General features: G+C 36.5%; 1 protein-coding gene across 5 annotated transcripts in view; it reads left to right on the top strand.

Annotated features, from left to right (window-relative positions):
• The window catches only part of CNTLN (centlein), a 353,870-nt gene that overhangs the window by 316,090 nt on the left and 22,783 nt on the right, over positions 1-14,997 (top strand). For all 5 annotated transcript variants that reach the window (XM_054501408.2, XM_054501409.2, XM_063650530.1 and 2 more), the window contains exon 23: positions 288-473. In XM_054501408.2, the coding sequence (XP_054357383.1) occupies positions 288-473 (186 nt within the window). The remainder of the gene's footprint in view (positions 1-287; positions 474-14,997) is intronic.

Raw genomic sequence — 14,997 nt, 5'->3', positions numbered from 1 at the left:
TGAAACTAAATGTTTCTGTGTTATGTAGAGGATCTTTTGGTCTAAAATAGCTTCCATGCTTTTAATTATTTGTAATCTTTAAAAATCATAAACTAATTTAGATGATAAGTATATGAGAATATGTACTTAGGATGTTTTATTGAAAATTAATGAAAATAATCATTAATTTTACCCAAATAATAAATACATAGAATAATAAAATATTTTCCTTATTTGACATGTATAACTAACTCTTCCAAATCTGTTTATAAAATATCTTTTATTTTATGACTGCTGATCTTTTGCAGGATCTCAAGCTTACTCTCCTAGTATCAAGAATAAGTGAGACTGAATCTGCAATGGCAGAAATTGAAACAGCAGCATCTAAGCAGCTTCAAGGATTAGCATTGCAAAGTGAACAGGTCCTAGAAGGTGCACAGAAGACATTGCTGTTAGCCAATGAAAAAGTAGAAGAGTTCACCAAATTTGTGAAGGTTTGAATTACTTGTCATTTACTAACTTGGACTTTACTTTAGGTAGAGTAGGCAGTAGCTTACTTGAGATGATTTGGGGAATAAAGTTTCTTTCTGCTTTCCTAACACACAAAGCATCTTCTCCTACCCTATTTATCACATTGCTAATAATTCCTCCATACAGAATTTATTTTTATAGTTTGAATTTAACATTTTCTACCATCTTATTAATATTTCTTTCTTAATGTCAATTTAGTTATGAAATTGTAGTAGTCAAGTCATCTGGACAGGTTTTAAGTTGAAAGAATTAAGCCATTCCCACCCTACTCTCCTTTTGAAAATCGTTCAAGCAGGAACAACCAGAAACTTGCTCAGTGTTCAGTGATGCTAAGAGACATCTGAAGCCCAGGCCACAAACTATCAAGACATGGAATAGACAGAGGAATGGCACATGACAAACAGAACAAAGAGAAGACAAACTCAAGTATCTGCAGAGGTGTACCGTCTAGAAATTATCTAAAAGCTGAAGAGCCCTAGAAAGCTTTAATTCCCCTAGACATAGAAGTTAATAACATTTTATGCCACTATTAAGAGTACTCCACGTAGAGGAAATTCCTTACTTTGCTTCTTTGGAAATCATAGATACCTTGGGAGTTTTCTCATTTTAAAAATATCTACAAAATGAATTGATGAAACATTTTATCTCCTTTATCTCTTTTAATGAATATTTCAACTGGTGTGAAGTCAAGCCAATAATGCCTGCCTCTGAGGATCCTAAATGATTGCAAAGTATTAATTTTAGTAAATGTAATTTACCTTTTCCAGATTCAAAACACTATTTTTTGTAAATGCTTGTTGAATAGTTTCACTGTTTAACTTACAGTGAACACTTTCAGTAAATATTGTGACTTATACCCTGCTGGTGGGAATGTAAATTAGTTCAGCCACTGTGGAAAGCAGTTTGGAAATTCTCAAAAAGTGAAAACAGAACTACCATTTGATTCAGCAATCCCATTATTGGGTACATAACCAAAATAATATAAATCCTTCTACCATAAAGACACATGCATGCATATGTTCGTTGTGGCACTGTTAACAATAGCAAAGATATGGAAGCAACCTAAATGCCCATCAACAATAGACTGGATTAAGAAATTGTGGTACATATACACCATAGGATACTACATAGCCATAGAAAAGAATGAGATCAAGTCCTCTGCAGCAACTTGAATGGAGCTGGAGGCCATTATCCTAAGTGAACTAACAGAGGAAGAAAAAACCAACACCACATGTTCTCACTTATAAGTGGAACCTAAACATTGAGTACACATGGACACGAAGAAGGGAACAATAGACATGGGGGCCTACTTGAGGGTGAGGGTGGGAGGAGGGTGAGAACTGAAAAACTACCTACTGGGTACTATGTTTATTACCCGGGTGATGAAATAATATGGACATCAAACCCCTGCAACACAAAATTTATCTACAGAACCAACCTGCACATGTATCCCTGAAACTAAAATTAAAGTTATATATATATAGTCATTATTTTACTCATGATGTAGAACCATTTTTATTATGAGTATTACCTTCATAAATCTTGGTTTTTGTTTTATATTCAACTTAGCATTTTGTTTGTGGAGCTTTTGGCTAAGATATAAAATATGAAATATATAATTATGAGATTTATTCAAAATGCTAATCATTGTTTTTCCTTGAAATATTGTTTGAATGTGGCACTTTAAAAAAGAAGGATGAATGAGAATCAGAAGTTTTCAAAATAGAAAAATTAATTTCATGACTGTATATCTGATTATCATATACTTGAAGTTTCATGACTTCCATGATAAGGTAATGGGTATATTTCTCCATACAAAGTAGTTCAGCAAAAATTATCTTTAAGAAACTTTTTCTTTATATCCAATGATATAAATAGTATTTAATGATGAAGTGGGTATCTAAACTCTAATTATTCAAGGGTAATGTTAGTCCTTCATATTGTTCACCAACAATGATATTGAGTAGATGTCTTAATAGATGAATTCAGGATTGCTGTGGTTTCATGACTTTTTAATTTGAATAATGTTTCAAAGATTATATAATAGGGAAAGATGATAAATATGGACAGGCTGTCTTCGGTACTCTTTCAGAATTTTTACACTTTGTTTCAGTTTGGTATTTAAATTACCTGCATCAGAATCCTGTTTCTATTGCATTTAAATGTAATACACAATATTGGGCCCCAAATCTATTGAATCAAAATCCTGTCTGGAGTGGAGCCTAATCTGCATTTTACAAGTTAACTAAGTGATTATTATACATAATAAAGTTTTAGAAGCACTTCCTTACATTGTTTTTAAGAATTGAATTCAAATAACAATACATATCAGTTTGGCATTTAGTAAGACCATTTATTACTCATGACTTCCAATGGCAATTTGAGATTTGTTTTTCTTAACCGTGTCTTAGTGCCAACATATAGTTGCTATTGGTACCATGTCTGCTGTATAACCTGTTTTTCAAATATAGGGCCACCAGCAAATTAATGCCAAAACCATATATTGATGGCAGAGACTGGATATTTGGGTCTTAAGAAAGGCATGATTATCATCTTTCTTTTCGTTGCACATATGGCCCTAGGTCTAGGCAGAAATGCTTAGGACCCACCATCTGAAGCAGCATATCATCAATGACTCCCTAACTACTACCACATTAGGTGCATTAGATCAATGCTTTCTCCTTTTTAAATACTTAAGACCTTCCATAGCTGGGTGTTAATTCTGCTGAAGTCTAATCTTCTTTCCCACTACTCTTTCACCCATATTGCGCTTATTCCTGCCTTTGCTCAAGTTTTCTTTTCACCCAAAATGCCTTCCCCTCTTTGTTCTCTCCTTCAGATTTAACTCTGGGCCTTCCTCTGTCATGAATCTGTCCTTTAACTCTGTAGTTAAGAGAATAGAGCTCAACTCTGCCATTTACTGGCTCTCTGACTTCAGGATAGTGACTGAATCCTTGTGCCTCAGTTTCCTCATCTGTAGAATGAGTTTAATAATGGAACATAAGCGAAGTGAGAATTTAAATAAGTTGCAATAGCTAAAGATCAGAACAGTGGCTAATTGCTATCCCAGTATCAACTATTATTATCAGTGATAGTAATAGCAGTAGTAGTATGGCTCTGACTCGTCTCCTGAACATTTATTATATGTACATTAACACAGTTGTAAACTTGTATTTTTCTTTCTGTTTCAAGTAGATTAAAGCCAACTTGAGGAAAGGAACGTTGTCATTTGTTGTCTTCAGGGTATTGTTACATAACAGGGCTCATTAAATTCTTAAGGAATTGATTTATATCTGCTTCAAGAATGGTACTGGACATATAGTCACTGCTCAAATGGAAAACTGTGAACAGTGAGAACTATGTGCATTCCTTAATGAGCGTAGTTAAGGAATGCACATAGTACCTACATGGAACATTATGATCACCAGGACTCATTCTATGCAGAGCTTATTAGGGTATCACGTACACAAAAGTACTTAATAAATATTATTGGTAGTATTAATAGTAATAATGTTTGTTCTGGCCCTGTTGTGGAATCTATGTTCCCTTTAGTCTTTTCATTTATTCATAGGGTGCAACCAGATTATGGTAGAGGTGGAGTGGCCATCTGTTCTAGATCTAGTCTTGAATATGGAATTTGGCCCTGGGGTGAAATCAAGTACTTTGAGCATCTGGGCTGGATATATGTGGCAGAGCTGAGGCTTTGAATTCTCCTAATAACTGAAAAAAACACACAAGGGAAATTTCTAGAAGTATTTGCTCAGTTTGACTCAGCCCTGATATAGGCTCGTTAATGTGCCTGTATGCGAGAATCATATGCCAAGCTCCATCTTTTCAGTGGATTTTGTTAGCTATGAAATAAATACCAGCCAAAAAACAATATTTAGCTGGAAGCATAAATGGTTTCATTATCAATATATACTTGCTTTGGTAAGATTTAGTAAGATGATTTTGGTATATAAATTTCTTGCTTCTTTAGTGAATACATTTGTGGAGCATTAGAATTTTAATTTTACACATACAATTGTTAATACCTTGGCACTGTTAATTAAGATTTATAAACAGGTCTATGATACAATTCAACTTGAATTAACTCTTTTCACCCTGTCATTATACTGAAAAAGGAAATGACAGCTGTGTTTAGAGAAAAGTTTCATAACAAAAATACATTTCCTTATTTGGAAAACTTTATGTAAATTATATCTCAATAAAGCTGTTTAAAAACCTGTTTTTTAAAAATTCATTTTTTATCCCAAAAACCATGATGGCAAGAGTGACTCCAGAATATTTCAGCCACGAATTTTTGCCTTCCTCACAATGTAATCTTACTGAAAAAAAGTCCAAGCAATCCATAAGGATTCGATGAAACTAAAAATTACATGTATCACAGACAAAGACTCATGATAAAGAGTGGAAAACTAAATCTAATAAGACAGAAGTGGGATTGTTTACTATATTTTCCACAAACATTATTGGTGGCTGGTTACAATAAATTATAGTAATTGAAAAGTAAAGTAAATTAAGTTGATATGTATATCTAAAAACCATTCATATTTTGACAATATCCTCAGATATTGGGATAATTCCTAGCTCATGATATCCCAAGAATTGCAAGAAGGCGGACATCAGTTTTTGGAAATTCAGTTAACATTTATTGAATGCTTACTTTGTGCCATACAGTGTTTGTACTTACCTTGATAATAAGTGTTAGCTATGGACCATTATTCCACTGATATGTGTAGAGTGACACTTTTTAAAACTTACAGTGTTTTTAGCAAATGATAATTTAAAGGGTTTTTCAAAACCCTTTGGGGGGCTTTAGAGTTGCTCAGAGAGCAACTGAGCAGATTTTGAACTGGTAATAGAAGGCAATTTTGTAACAGATAAGAGAGAAGTAAAGATAAAAGCCAGATGGAAGTAGCACCCAGTGTTGAAAACAGGCTGATTTGTTTATTTTAAAAAAGAGGAAAGTAATGCTGAGACCCAACATGTAAATACAAGGCAAGTGTGATCTTATAAAAATGAAGTTAGCTTTGATATATGGGTGGAAGGTAAAACATTTCAGTGAACCTAGCACAGTGAAGGCTCTACTATATCTGAAAGATACACTTTGGAAGGGAAGATGATCATTCATGCATTATGAAGTATATTTCAACCAAACAACATAGTATTTTCTAATAATCAATGCATCGGAATTGAAGGTATATGGAATATATCATGTAGTAACAACACTACTCATTATGTAGGCCACCTAGCATTGCTTATACTTCATTTAGGTACCTCTTTAATGACACTTACATGGTACATGAGGGTTGATCTTGGAATTCCTGTATTATTCATACCTATTTAGAAATTCTGTTGGGATGAGTAAGATGTAGGAATGAATATTCAAATAGATCTCAGAAGCCAATTGGAACATATTAGAGTCACCCACCTAAATTATTTGTATCTCATTTTAGAATGCTAGTCATACAGCTTAGCACCCGGATTATTATCTTTCTCTCCAACACAATTCTGTTATGACTTATGGTGACTTCATATCCATGTAAGCCATCCAATCCCCTATTGGATATTCCCTTTCTATTCTTCAGCATCCTCACTTCCAATGATTATTCCCATCATCATACCTCTGATCTATGGTTCTCAACTTTGGATCACCACCTACCTTAGGGAGCATTTGGAAATGTATGTGGGTGCTTTGTGTTACACTGACTGGTAGATGCTACTAGCATTCAATACCCAGGAGCCAGGGTGGTTAACAGTTCTGCATTGGGAAGAAAAATCTCATACAGTGAAAAATTGTCATTTTTCCCAAATGCCAAAAATGTTCCCACTAAGAAACACTACCCTTGGCCTTGTCATTACGAATAGCTGAATTCCAAAATCTCCATTTCCAGCATTTTATTCTTTGACTGCTATTTCTTTTTGTGCTCATAGTGCAACAATTTTTGACCTGATTATAACTCAAATTCACTGGCCTTACCACTTTTTCACTAATTACTACCACCCTCCTTCCCATTGTACCCTTACTTCCCTCCTCATGCAGCATGGATTCTATGTTGTATCATAGTCACTTTCTTGCATATGTCCTCAACTTCCTCATATGTCCCTTTGTCATATTCATGTGGAAAAAACTCAAACCTACTTTATTTTGAATCTCTGCCTACTTCCCACCTGAACCCAAGGAAGTGAATGTGATTGAATAAAAACATAACCATGCTGATTCATCTTTATTTAAACAGATAACCAAGAACTTCAGGTGGGCTGTCAGCACTATGTGATAATCCTAATTATATAGTTCCCAGTGCATTCAGGCTCCACATTTCCCAGTCATTCTGCTATCTTCTCAAACCTCCAGCATCCTCTTCTTAGCCACTCAATCTCAGCTGCGTCTTTCACTGAGAAAACAGAAGCAACCCAGAGATAATTTCCTCCTTTTTTCATTACCTTTATTTTTCACATTCCTCCCAAATCTGTACCCACATACTGTCCCTTCCCTCATATTACTGGGAATGAACCGTCTGCATGCCCATCTAAAGCTAATACCTCACTTTGCACACTAGATTTTATCTCCTCATATTCCCAAGGACTTTGGCCCTGTAGTTTCAACCCTACACTTTGTGTCACCAATATCCCCTCTATATTGGATCACTTTCATTAGCAAACGCACACCATTTACCAAAAAAAACAAAAACAAAAAAAAAGCGCTTCATTTGACTCTGTATCTCCTCTAACTGCTGACTCATTTTTCTCCTCTTTTATGTAGCAAAACACCTCAACAGTGATACATATTCTCTACCCACTTTCTTATCTTCCATTCTGTTTTGAATCTTCTCCAATTAGGCTTTCAGTCTTATTACCACTCCAAAGTAGTTTATTCAAAGTCACCAGTAACCTCCATATTGCCCAATCTGTGATCAGTTCTCAGTTCTTATCTTATTTGAACCCTTGGGAGCATTTGATATTGTTGATCACTCCTTCCTCCTTGAAGCACTTTTTTAAAGCCTTCCTTATGATGTACTACACTGTATTGGTTTTCCTTATCACATCTAGCCGGTCTTCTCTGACTTCTTTGCTAGTTCTCATTCTCTTCCTGACAGACGTAAGTGTTGGAGTTTCCTAGGGTTCAGTCTTTATACCTTTCCTATCTCTCTATACTCACTATTATCTATACTCACTCTCTAGACAGTCTCTACCAACAATGTAATTTAAGATGCCATATTCTGACCTATGACTCCCTAATATATATCTGTTCTCATCCTGTCCTTGAAATTATGGATTTTTAAACCTTCCTGCCTAGTTGTGATTTTCACTTGGATGTCTAATAGGCATCTCAAACTTAACATGTACAAAAAAGTTGAAAAAAAATTATTTTGCTTCTCCTAGCTTTTTTTCTGTATCTCAGAAAAATATTTTCACTAGTCATCCAGATGGTTAGGCTCCAAATCTGTAATCATCTTTGGCTCTTCCCTTTCTCTCACACTGCATTTCTAATACTTCAAATCTTGTCTGCTCCTGTTTGAAGATAGACCCAGGATTCTGCTACCTGTCTCCACTGCTGTGGTTACTATCACTTCTTGCTTGTACCTATGCATTAGTCTGCCCTTTCAGCTCTTGATCCAGAACAGTCTTTTCTCTATCTGTTGGCAGAATGATCCTTTTAAAATGGAAAACATGGCCAGGCACAGTGGCTCACACCTGTAATCCCAGCACTTTGGGAGGCTGAGGTGGGTGGATCACTTGAAGTCAGGAGTTCAAGACCAGCCTGGCCAACATGGTGAAACCCCATCTCTACTAAAAATACAAAAATTAGCCAGGCATGGTGGCAGGCACCTGTAATCCCTGCTACTTTGGAGGCTGAGGCAGCAGAATTGCTTGAACCTGGGAGGTGGAGGTCACAGTGAGCCAAGATTGCGCCACTGCACTCTAGACCTGGGTGACAGAGTGAGACTCCGCCTCAAAAAAAAAAGGGAAAATATCCAATTACTCCCTTACTCTGGTCTCCTGGCATGACTCCTTATTACTCAAGAAAATGGAAAACCTTGACTGCCCATAAAGGACTCCATGATTAATTTTATTGTTACTTCTGCAACTTCACTTTCTACTACATTTTACCTCACTATTCCACTTTAGCCTTTCTTTCTGACTGACTTTCTTGCTCTTTTTTGAACACTGCAGGCCCTCTTCTCTCTCAAGGTCTTTGTCCTCTTCTTCCGTATATTCAAGTAGTTTATCTTGTCACTACTTTAGGTCTCTTTGCCCTGTCAAATTTCAAACATATGAAACAATGGAAAACAAAGAAGCTAGTAAAACCTGTAAGCTGGTTAAATCTAAATCATTGTTGACCTTAATGATTACAGTATTAGAAATGGGGGTAATGGGTTGGTTGGAAGAGTTGAGTTTCGTTTTTGCTTTGGTGGAACAATATGGAGTATGAGAAACTCTAGATATTGATTCAAAATATAATATTAAATATATATTTGAAATATTTAAAGATGGCCATAAGAATAAAAATATTTAATTTGTAAAGAATATGATGGAAAAAAGAAATAAAGAAAGCTCCATCAATCTAATACAAGCCAGGAAATAAAAAAGAGGGGAGAGAGGGAATCAACAGGGAAAGAAGGAAGGGAGGGAGGGAGGGAACAATAAGAAAAATAGTAAATAAAGAAGATAGGGGCCGGGCACGGTGGCTCACGTCTGTAATCCTAGCACTTCGGGAGGCCGAGGCGGGTGGATCATGAGGTCAGGAGATCAAGACCATCCTGGCTAACATGGTGAAACTTCATCTCTACTAAAACTACAAAAAAATTATCTGAGCATAGTGGTGGGCGCCTGTAGTCCCAGCTACTTGGGAGGCTGAGGCAGGAGAATGGTGTGAACCCAGGAGGTGGAGCTTTCAGTGAGCCAAGATCGCGCCACTGCACTCCAGCCTGGGTGACAGAGCAAGACTCCGTCTCAGAAAAAAAGAAGATAGGATGTAGCTGTTCCTTAAATACAGGCATACCTCATTTTATTGTGTTTGCTCTATTGCACTTCTCAGATACTGCGTTTTTTACAAATTGAAGATTTGTGGCAGCTCTACCTCAAGCAAATCTGTCAGCTCTATTTTTTTTTCCAACAGTGTGTGCTCACTTTGTGTCTCTGTGTCACATTTTGGTAACTATTGCAATATTTCAAACTTGTTCATTATTATTCTATCTGTTATGGTGTTCTGTGATCATTAATCTGTGATGTTATTATTTTAATTGTTTTGAGGTGCCATGAGGTGAACCCATATTAATTAGACAGTGAACTTGATAGATAAATATTATGTGTGTTCTGACTGTTCCACCCAACTGTCTTTTCCCCCATCTCACTCCCTCTCCCCAAGCCTCCTATTTCCTGAGACTCAACAATATTGCAGTTAGGCCAGCTAATAATTCTATAGTGACCTCTAAGTGTTCAAATGAAAGGAAGAATCACATATCTTTCACTTTGAATCAAAAACTAGAAATCAGAAGCTAGAAAAACTTAGTGAGGAAGGCATGTCAAAAGCTGAGATAGGCTGAAACTAGGCCTTTTGCACCAAACAGCCAAGTCATGAATGCAAAGGAAAAGCTACTGAAGGAAGTAAAAAATGCTACTTCATGAATACACAAATGATAAGAAAGAGAAACAGCCTTATTGCTGATACACAGAAAGTTTTAGTGGTCTGGATAAAAGATTAAACCAGTCACAACAGTTTCTTAAGCCAAAGGTTAATCCAGAGCAAGGACCTGACTGTCTTCAGTTATTCAAAGGATGAGAGAGGCGAGGAAGCAGCAGAAAACCTTGAAGCTACCTGAGGTTTAAGGAAGGAAGCCACCTACATAACCTAAGAATACAAGGTAAAGCAGCAAGTGCTGATATGGAAGCTGCAGCAAGTTATCCAAAAGATCTAAGTAAGATCACTGATGAAAATGACTATGTATTTTCTATGTAGACAAAACAGCCTTCTATTGGAAGAAGATGGCATCTAGGAGAAAGCTAGAAAGGAGAAGTCAATGCCTGGCTTCAAAGCTTCAAAGAACAGGCTGAGTCTCTTGTTAGGGGCTAATGCAGCTGGGGACTTTAAGTTGAAGCCCATGCTCATTTCACATCCCAAAAATCCCAGGACCCTTAAGAATTATGCTAAATCTACTGTGCCTGTGCTCTATAAATGGAAAAACAAAGCCTAAATGACAACACATGTATTTACGGCATGGTTTACTGAATATTTTAGGCCCACTGTTGAGACCTACTTCTTAGAAAAAAGATTCCTTTCAAAATATTGCTGCTCATTGACAATGCACCTAGTCACCCAAGAGCTTTGATGGAGATGTACATTGAGATTAATGCTGTTTTCATGCCTGCTAATATAGTATCCATTCTTCAGCCCATGGTTCAAGGAGTAATTTCAGCTTTAAAGTTGAAGACTTTAAAGTCTTATTATGTAAGAAATACATTTCACAAGGCATAGCTTCTGTAGACAGTGATTCCTCTGATGGAGCTGGCCAAAGTAAATGGGAAACCTTCTGGAAAGGATTCACCATTCTAGATGCCATTTAAGAATATTAATGATTCGTGGGAGGAGGTCAAAATAGCAGCATTAGCAGGAGTTTGGAGAAGTTTATTCCAACTTTCATGGATAACTTTGAGGGGTTCAAGACATTAGTAGAGGAAGAAACTGCAGATGTGGTAGAAATAGCAAGTGAATTAAAATTAGAAATGGAGCCCAATATGTGACTGAATTGCTGCAATCTCATGATAAAATCTGAATGGATGAGGAGTTGCCTCTTAGGGACGAGTAGAGAAAGCGGTTTCCTGAGACGAAATCTACTCCTGGTGAAAATGCTGTGAACATTGTAGAAATTACAACAAAAATTTTAGAATGTTCCATAAACTTAGTTGATAAAGCAGTGGCAGGGTTTTAGAGGGTTGACTCCAGTTTTGAAAGAAGTTGTGCTGTGGTAAAATGCTACCGAACGGCATCACATGCTATAGAGAAATCTTTCATGAAAGGAAGAATCAATTAATATGGCAAGTTTCATTGTTGTCTTAAAGAAATTGCCACAGCCAGCCCAGCCTTCAGCAACCATCACCCTAATTTATCAGCAGTTATCAACCTTGAGGCAAGACTCTCCACTAGCAAAGTTATTACAATGTGCTGAAGGCTCAGATGATCATTAGCATTTTTTAATAATAAAGTATTTTTAATTAAGATATGTACATTTCTTAGACATAATGCTATTGAATGCTTATAAACATAACTTTTACATTCACTGGGAAACCAAAAACATTGTATGACTCACTTTATTGTGATATTTGCTTTATTGTGGTGGTCTGAAATGGAACCCACGATATGTCTGAAGTATGCCTGTATTTTGGCTATTAACCTCTATCAGATATGTGATTTGCAAATATTTGTCTTCCATTTTGTAGGTTGCCTGTTCACTGTTGTTTGCTGTGCAGAAGCCTTTTAGTTTGATATAGTCCTACTTATATATTTTTTATTATGTTGTCTTTGCTTTTGATGTCATTTCTAAAAAATCATTGCCCAGACCAGTGTCATAGAGATTTTTTAAAATGTTTTCTTGTAGGAGTTTTTTTTTTTTTTTTTTTAAGAGATGGGGTCTCACTCTGTTTCCCAGGCTGGACTCCCGACTCCTGGACTCAAGCGTCTTCTAGAAATTTTATGCTTTCAGGTCTGATACTTAAGTCTTTGATCCATCTTGAGCTGATTTTTGTCTATGGTGTAAGAGAGGAGTCTAATTTCAATTTTTTTGCATTTGGATATCCAGTTATCCAGCACCATTTATTGGAGAGACTGTCCTTTCACCATTATGTATCACCCTGTCGACTATATGTGTGGATTTATTACTGGGTTCTCTATTCTGTTCCATTGATCTATATGTCTGTCTTTATGCCAATATCATACTCTTTTGATTATTGTGGCTTGTTGTATGTTAAAAAATAGGTTAAGGACTTTAATACAGACTTCTCCAAAACACACAAATGACCAACAGAAACAAACTCAATGTCACTTATTAGGGAAATGCGAATCAATACCACAGTGAGATAACACATCACACTTGTCAGGATGGCAGCTATTTAAAAAAAGATAATAAGTGTGAGTGAGGATGTGGTGTAATTGGACCCTTTGTACACTGTTGGTGGGAACGCAAAGTGGTGCAGCTGCTATGGAAAACAGTGTGGAGATTCCTCAGAATGTTAAAAAGAGAACCACCATTGTACTTAGTAATCCCACTTCTGGGTATTTATCCAAAAGAAGTGAAATCATGATCTTGAATGGATGTTAGGACTCCTGTGTTCATTGCAGGACTAGTCACAACAGCCAAGATGTAGAAACAATCTAAATGTTCATCAAGAGATGAATGAATAAAGAAAATGTTGTATAAACAACAATTGATTACTACCCTTAAACGAAGAAGGAAATTCTGCAGTATGCAACAACATGGATAAACTTTGACGGCATTATGCTCAGTGAAAAAAAGCCAGTTACAGAAAGACAAGTGCTGCGGGGTTCCACTTCTATGAGTGTTGATGATAGTCAAATTTATAGAATCAAAGAGTGGAATGGTGTTTGGAAGGGATTGGGGAGACTGAGAAATGGGGAATTTTTAATTAATAGGCATAAAGTTTCAAGCAAGATGAATAAGCTCTAGAGATCTGTGTACAACATTGTACATATAGTCAACAATGATGTACACTTAAAATTTTGTTAAGAGAGTAGGTTTCATGCTAAGTATTCTTACCACAATAAAATTAGAAGAAAAGAAAAATTCGTGAAGGAAATAGTTGACTCGAGAGAGAGAAAAAGAAGATAGAATAACATGACTGGTATAAATCCAAATATACCAATAACTACAATATAAATAATAGAGCTGAAATGTATCTTTTGAACAACGAGGAAAGAAGACAGACTATGATAGGAAAAAAGATGCACTTAAAATATAGTTATCCAAAAGCTTTAAAAGATTTAAAATATATGGTATCCTGGGACTAGCTTATACCACAAGAGCCAGTTTTGTGTGTCTCTTCCCAACCCCTTATTCATGTTGGTTGCTTGAAATCAATCATGGTGCATATATTTATTTCACAGAAATTGGCCAGGCATGGTGGGGGCTCATGCTTGTAATCCCAACACTTTGCAAGGCCAAGACAGGATGATCACTTGAGCCTAGGAGTTCAAGGCTATAGTGAGCTATGATTACACTACTGCATTTCAGCCCGGGTGACAGAGCAAGACCCCATCTCTAAAAAACAAAAAAAAATCCATACCAAAAAATCAACAAACATTACAAGTCATGCTCTTCCCCCAACATCCAAAGAACTGACTTACCAGCACACAACTAAATATACATCAGATAAATGCTAAGAAAAAGAAGATATAGCAATATTATTCCAAGACAAAATTAATGGCAAAAAACATTAGGAATGACAAGAATGGATAGTTTGTAAAGAAAATGTAGAAATTATGAATGTTTATGTATCTGAAAACATGTTAAGCCAAATTGGATGGAAATTGATGAATCCTTAGGTGTATTTACTGTCCTGCAGTGTATGTAGTATGTACTATACTCAGAAATCAATAATTCAAGTAGAGAAAACATAAGGCTACTTTCTTTTCAAAGCCATGTGGAACATTCACAGAAACTACTTCCATCTTAAGCCACAAAATTTAACAAATTCAAAAACAGAAAAATTGTTTTAGCTATCTGCCTCAAATATGGTGTAATATAACTGTGATTTAACAAAATAAGTGGCCAAAATTTATCTATCCACTTAAAAATTGTAAACCCTTCTATCTGATTTAGGGTTAAGGAAGAAATACAAAGTAAGTTCATGAACTGTTTCAAATTAAAAAGCAGTGAGAATATTAAAACCTTTGTAATTCAGCCAAAATGTAACTTTGAATTTTAGATATTAGAAAAATAATACAAAGGAAATGTAATCAAGGAGAAGGAATCTTAAGCTATGTGTATAATACACAAAAACAAATTTGTCTAGTCCTTGCCTAGACAGCGAGTCAAGCTGACAATCTTGCCAGAGCACAGCCTCTGGCCCTGCCCACCTTGAGACCTTGAACAGCAACCTTCCCAGCCCCAGATCCCAGCTTACATACCCACCCAGGCAGGGAGCCACACCACAGTCCCTACCCAACTATGGGGCACAGTCTGGACCCCGCCGACCAAGGAGCCTAGTTAGCAACCCCACCTGGCTATAAAGCTCAGCCCACAGCCCTGCCCATTTGCTAAGCACAGCCTATGGCCATGCCTAGGCAGAGAGCCAACCCATTGACCCTACCAGACCCCAGAATATAGTCAGTTACCTCACCTGATCATGGAGTGCAGCCTCTAGCCCCAACAACTATGGGGTACAGCTGACAGCCCCATCCAACCAGGGAACTTGGCTAGCCATGGAGTGCAGCTTTTAGCCCCAACAACTATGGGGCACAGCTGACAG

Source organism: Pongo pygmaeus, chromosome 13 (genome assembly GCF_028885625.2).
Source record: "Pongo pygmaeus isolate AG05252 chromosome 13, NHGRI_mPonPyg2-v2.0_pri, whole genome shotgun sequence".
Taxonomy (NCBI): Eukaryota; Metazoa; Chordata; class Mammalia; order Primates; family Hominidae; genus Pongo; species Pongo pygmaeus.
Note: the sequence above shows the minus strand (reverse complement) of the source record. Positions and strands in the feature narration are given on the sequence as shown.